We start from the raw sequence: 6,566 nt of genomic DNA, 5'->3' as shown, positions 1-6,566 counted from the left end.
ATTTTTTTCAGATTTGAATTTTGGCCTATTTAAAAATTCTATAAGTTCACAAGCTTATTTAAAAATTGTATTTTATGAATTATAATTTAAAATAATATATTTAAAAAATATAAATTGACATTCGATGCGTTTTAAAATTTATAATTCATGAGTCAGACATCATATTTATAATCTATAAACATATTTTTTTTTAACAAAAAACACTACAATTTTAATTAGCCATAACTATTAAATTTTTTAGTTTTGTTTTGAGTTTACCGTGAGGAAATAGTTGAAGGTCTAAATAAAAATAATTTAATTTTTTTACAAAAATAATATTTTAACAAACCAGATCCATGAGTTTTATAGATTTTTTTAAAGCATAGGTTCTGACATTTTTAACTAATAAAATTTAAAATAATTTAATTTTTTTTTACAAAAACGCTTCCAATCTTATCTCTATTGTATTTAGTTTTGAGAATAAGAAAAAATAAGACACCGAAAATAAGACAATATAAAAGACGGATTATTCTCTACATATAAGTTATTTACACATACAAGTTCATACAAGTTATTTATATTGTGTTGTTTAAGAATTTTTTATGTATGTGTATTGATAAGTTCTATATAATTCAAAACTCTTCCTCTTCTTCCTTGCATTATAAAAGTGGATTTTATTGAATTAAGGTTAACTTGTATAAACTTGTATGTCAAAAAGACTTGTATGTGTAGCAGGTCTCATAAAAGACAGATACAATATGTTTTTGTATTTTATTTGATAATAAATTAAAATAAATTATAAAAATTTAATTTATTATTATTTTTCTCTATTCAAAAAATTTGAAAAAAAAATATAATTATAAAAAATTAATAAAAATAATAAAAAATAAAAAATAAGTTGTATTTTTTAGTTAATATTTTTGTGTAATGGTCACACGATGCATTAATCGAGTGTTTCTGAACACAAATATCTCTCATATTTTATCTACTAAATACAATTTTATATTTCTATATTTATGTCTTAATATTCCGTACCTATAAACAAATACCGCCTAATATATAAGATCTAAAAAGAAAACATCTATTGCATAAACACCTCAAAAAATATTTTTGAGTTAACGCCATCAGTCTACTTAAAAAAGATATGAAGATTTAGTTCAAACACCTCACAAGTAAAAAATATATCATCATATAATTTCAAAAAACAAAATAAACGTTTAAATCAATAAATATATTTTAGCTTTAAAATTTAAGATAATAAACTCATAATTTCTATCTCAATTTAAAGAATAAAGTAGAATTATAACTTATAAAATTGTAAGGCGTAATGTAAACATGATTTGTATATTCTAAAAAAATATTTAAAAATTTTGATAGCATAAAAATTAATTTATAAAAAGTTTAGCTAATCAAACTTACAAGTTACAAACACAACTTCAAAAGAAAACATTAAATTAAATCCAATGATTCAAGAATAGCAAAAGCAATTAAGCAAAGATTTCATAACATACCAAAATTAATTAAAAAATAACAAAAGCAAATGAGCAGAGATTTTAGAATATAACAAAAATTCAATAATTCACCAACAATTATTATCTTGATATACATGTACTATATAAAACCTTAGAAGAGAGAGTTAGAAATGTTTAGTTTTTCTTTATTTTTGGCCCTTAAGCACCTTTTGACTATCAGAAAATATAAAAACTTGGAAGAAACCAGCAAAAGAGGAGAGGAGGGAGGCAAGTCATGCGAAGTCGCTGGCGGTGGAGGCGCCGAGACCGATCCACGGAGAGAGCCAGAGTCAGACAGATCGCTGCGGGAGGGAGTGGAGCTTCGAGTCTGCAGCCGTACGGAGGCAAAGCATCATTAACCAATGGAAGTCTTCGCTCAGGCGCTGGTAGGGGAGGGAAGTGCTGTTTGAATCGCAGACTGAAGCCGGGTCGGGTGGAGCTTCTGTGTTGGTTGGGTCTGGGCCAGGTTGTTGGCCCGTTGCACTGAAGCCGGGTCGGGTGGTGCTTCTGTTTGAATTGCATAATCGTACGATTTTGCGAGGTATGTTGCCATTTTGACTCCCTTGCTATAATGTGAGCATGTTAGTTAAGTGTCAGGCCGCTTGAGGAGTTGAGGTCGTTAAGATTGACATATTTTTTTACCGGATCTTTTTTAATCTTTTTCAACAATATTTTATCTTATTAATGATATTTTAATCAGATTTAAGATTTAATCTTTTTTTAAGTTTTTTAATCTTTTTTAATCTTTTTAATCTTTTAAGATTTAATCAGATTTTAGTTTCCTATTTTAATGTAGATATCTCAGTCTATTTAAAGTCTTAATCCTCACAGTTCTCTTCCATGAAATTAAAGAGCGTCAAAAAAGAAGAGTGAAAAACAATACTCACACTTCAATGGCTTCTCCTTCTCTCTCAGTTCCCTACGCTCTTCTTCCAAGCCTTCAACAAACACACCTCATTGATGATGATGATCCTATAACTGTTGACCGAAGCATCTTCAGTTTATCAGAGAAAAAGCTTTATGAATGGAAGAACATATTGAAGGGTCATGTTGGAGCATGGTGTGTTGGTTCTTCTCATGGTTGGATTATACTTTTGGATCAGAATGGAGTTCCACTTCTTCTAAACTCTTCTTCTTCCACTACCATTAACGTACCACCTCTTCCCCTTTCATTCTTGCACCCTGTCACATATTCTTACTTTGCTGAATACTTAAGGAAAACCTTCATAGTCAAAGCAATCTTGATGTGTTCTTCCTCTCCCTCAAGCTACATTCTTGCCATCATATATGGTTCCAACTACAAGATTGCTTATTGCAACTCTGCAACTTGGGTTGAGCTCTCTGATGATGAGCAATCTTATAGTGACATTGTGTTCAGCAACAACTATCTCTATGCCTTGACACAAGATGGTTCTGTTGAAGTCTGGAATATTTGTGGGCAAATTCCTAAAAGATTGATTCTTTTAACACCACCTGTGGAGGCAAATTATGAAGAGGAAAAACCATATTTAGAAAATAATTTCTCAAGAAATTTATACTTAATGGTATCTGCAGAAGAAATCTTGCTGGTGACAAGATTTATTGGGAATTTTGTGAATGATGACGGGTTGGTAATAGAAGAAGGAGATCTTTTATCATCTGAGGATACACAACCATTGATTTGTCCTTATAGAACAAAGTATTTTAGTGTTTATAAACTTGATATTGAAGACAAGAGATGGAAAAAGATGAGATCTTTACATGATAAAGTTCTGTTCTTGGGTGCTAATGAGTCTGTATCAATGGATGCTAAAGCTTGCTTAGGGTGTGAAGCAAACTCGATCTATTTCACAGATGATAGGTGGGAAGAGATGACTTTGGACTACATGTATGGTGGACATGATTGGGGTGTTTTCAATCTTCAAGAGAAATGTATTAAGAGCCTCATGCAATGTGCAAATAGGATTGATCCTCCACCAATTTGGGTAGTTCCATAGTAATTTAGAGTTTGCCATTTAGAATGATATGGTTCTTTTGTAATTGATTTTTTTTTTTTTTGTTTCTTCTGTATTTGACAATTCAAAAAATCATGTAAAGAACTTAAGATTCACTGACTGTTTTTAAGTACATATGACACATTACAATATATCTTTTTCTTTCCTCCTAGTAATCTATTCTGGTCTCTTTATGGTAGAAACCTGTGTATTATGTGGTACCGTAATCACCTTTTCTTTTTTACTTATAATTTAAAGAACATCATAAGCAAATTGAATTGAACAGTGTTAAGCATTGTGTGTCTCTTATTATTCATGCTTACAATAAATGAAGAAAACATTTGGTTTCATATATATCGGAATGGGAAAGGAAAAACTATTGTTGTTTCTTGACTAAGGTCAATGTATTATTGTTGTACTTGTATATGCAGCAATCGCAGTTGCTGATATGGTGTTCTGTTTTAACTCATCACCTTATTCGGTTATTCCACTTATATTTGGTTTTGTGTTTATGTTTTGCTGCTTTACACAGTCATGGAGTTCTATTCTTGCTACTCCTGAGAGTGTAGAGGTGAAGTTATGATTGGATAACTAAAATTACTACATAAAATATTTTTGCACTTGACAGTGGTTAAAAAAAAAAAAGGTATTAAATCTATATTTTTTTAAATTATATTTTGAATAATTTCTAGAGGTTGTTGTTATGCTGGGCTGCTCTTTAGTGGATGATGTTGGATTGCGGTATCAAAAGAGTTTTGAGGGTAAAAGGAGTTTGATATTAGAAAGGAACAAACAAAGTGTAAACCTTTTAAGTTATTGATAGCTTGGATTGGGAGCTATGTATAAAGTAGCTTTGTTATCACATTATTGTTTGTGAAATCCCTCCAAATTGAATTGCCAATTTTGCTCTGAATCAAAGCTGCACTACATTAGACCAAGCTATGTTGACAGGAAAATTGAGACCATATAGGACTTTGGATTTCAATGAAGTTGTAAGCCAAAAACCACTAGCATTTATGTTGATATTTACTGTATTGCTTTATTGCTTCTTTGATTTTATTTTTATTGTTGCAGTGCTGGAATTGGGGTTCTCAATGCTGCAAGAAAAACAATCGCAAGGATGTTGGGGAATAATGAGATTGCTTATGAGAGTGCAAAGAGTCAATTTTGGGTCGTTGACGCAAAGGTATTGTGTTTCCTGGTACTTGTGGTTTAATTCTTGTTTTCCCTATTGGTATAAAATAGTTCTTTTTAGTTTTGATAATTGATGATTTATACTTATGTTACATTAATTAAATACTTACATTTTTAGTTTAGTTCTTGTATTTTAAATACTTATTTTATCATTAATTGAACTGATTACCCTGTCCAGCTGCAATCTAATAATCATTGATATGACATACATTTTAGAAGTTAATTTGTAAACATTTTAAAAGTCCAAAAATGTTTTAAAAATTCAGAAGGGAAAAAGAAAAAAACTCACTTGCTTTCTATCATGATATGCCAAAATGCATTCATGGTTGAAAAGTTTCTAATACGCCTCCTCACATAATAGGCAATCTTTTTGTCTTGAGGCATGGACAAAATTGCACAGGTCCACAGGAACCTTGTGTTAATTTTGATATTTATTCATAAGAATGGGAGAAACAGAAATTGAAATTTATACATTTTTGTCTCAGAGGCTTTGATATTATGTTATGAACCATCTCTTCCAAAACTTAAAACTGTTAGGTAGTATATCTAATGGAAAATCAAACTTATTTAACCCTATTTTATTGTATATATTTAATGAGTTATTATTTATTCAAATGTCCTGTAAATGACTTGTTATTTAAAACAATTGATATCATTAAATATACATACTTGTTTTGCCTTTTTCACAATGAAAGCATTTTATTCTTTTATCACACTGGCTTGCTTTAGATTCCGGTTTTGATTAGTCAATGATTCACTGTTTTTCATCTTAAACATCACCTCACTTTCCCTGTTTTAGCACTTTTGAAGATGTCAAAAAATATTAGCCCGTAAAATTTTAAGTTTTTAACTAGAGTTAGATTTTTGGCAGGTTTTTATGGATTACAATGTCTTATTCAGTTTGCTTATTGTTTTTACCAAATATAGGGGTTAATCACTGAAGGACGGGAAAATATTGATCCAGATGCCCTACCTTTTGCAAGAAATTTGAAAGAAATGGATCGTCAAGGACTCAGGGAAGGAGCAAGACTTGTGGAAGTGGTTTGTGAAAATTATCTCTTTACTTGATTTACCAATTTTGAAAATCAGTAATCACAATATGAGATTGATCAATGTAATAATATTGACAGTTTTTCCCTCTAGAATGTCGAGACTAGTTTCACTCAGTTTTTGCCCTGTTTAAGTAAAGAGGGCAATTCGGTCAATTTCCGAATTTCAAGTTCCAATCTTTCAATGCTTCATATATTTTTTTTTCTTGTGTGTATTGTTTGCGCAGCTGAGTGTTAAAGTCGTTATCTTTCTTCTCAATTTTGATTTTTGAATGCATGGTTCATTGCAGAGGTTCCTCTTTGTTTGATTTGATATTCCTCTTTTGCATTCTCTGCTTCTGAGAGGTGAGTTTTTGAATAACTGTTTCTCTTTTTTATTAATCTCAAACGGGTTTTCAAATTCAGATTGTTTCTGGCAGCTGGTTTCATTGGATTCTCTCTGTCTGTCTCTTAATCCCAATTCAACCATTTTATTCAATTTCAAAAAGATTGTAACTTTGTTTCTGTGTTTCTCATGGTGCATGTGGGTTCTTATACCAGCTAATTTAGCTCTGAACTTGATTGTATTAGGTGAACTTCTGAAAGCTCAATTTTATATTTTTCGACATTAAGCAGTGCGAATTTCACATTAGATCATCAATTCTTTTTTAAAAATAAAAAGTTGTGTGCAGCATTGCTCTGAAAGTTTGTGGGTTTCTCAAAACTGGGTGATCTTTGTCTTTTCCTTTTTTTCCCCCTCAATGGTCTTTGTGGTGCATGCATAGAAAGAAGTTAGTTATTTGTTTTGATTTCCTCCGTTTTTGATTCAGACAAATCTCTGGTTTTCCCCTCTTTGGTTTGTGTTGTTCTTTCTTGGTCCC

General features: G+C 30.8%; 1 protein-coding gene across 3 annotated transcripts; it reads left to right on the top strand.

The window, feature by feature from the left end:
- Positions 1 to 1,623: 1,623 nt before the first annotated feature.
- LOC107616731 (F-box protein SKIP23) lies at positions 1,624 to 3,639 on the top strand. 3 transcript variants are annotated; one of them, XM_021111366.2, is made up of 2 exons: positions 1,624 to 2,031; positions 2,322 to 3,639. In XM_021111366.2, the coding sequence occupies exon 2, from the start codon at positions 2,384 to 2,386 to the stop codon at positions 3,464 to 3,466; it is 1,083 nt and encodes a 360-aa protein (XP_020967025.1). In that variant the 5' UTR covers positions 1,624 to 2,031; positions 2,322 to 2,383; the 3' UTR covers positions 3,467 to 3,639. The 3 variants fall into 3 exon arrangements, with proteins under 3 accessions (XP_020967025.1, XP_016174151.1, XP_088355975.1); XM_016318665.3 differs by having other exon boundaries at positions 2,287 to 3,639; XM_088499849.1 differs by having other exon boundaries at positions 1,888 to 2,031; positions 2,406 to 3,639.
- The last annotated feature ends 2,927 nt before the right edge of the window (positions 3,640 to 6,566 follow it).

Source organism: Arachis ipaensis, chromosome B9 (genome assembly GCF_059453495.1).
Source record: "Arachis ipaensis isolate K30076 ecotype BB chromosome B9, ASM5945349v1, whole genome shotgun sequence".
NCBI classification, from domain to species: Eukaryota; Viridiplantae; Streptophyta; class Magnoliopsida; order Fabales; family Fabaceae; genus Arachis; species Arachis ipaensis.
Note: the sequence above shows the minus strand (reverse complement) of the source record. Positions and strands in the feature narration are given on the sequence as shown.

Coding starts and splice junctions, on each gene's coding strand:
- LOC107616731 (XM_021111366.2), top strand. CDS start 2,384: ATGGCTTCTCCTTCTCTCTCAGTTCCCTACGCTCTTCTTCCAAGCCTT.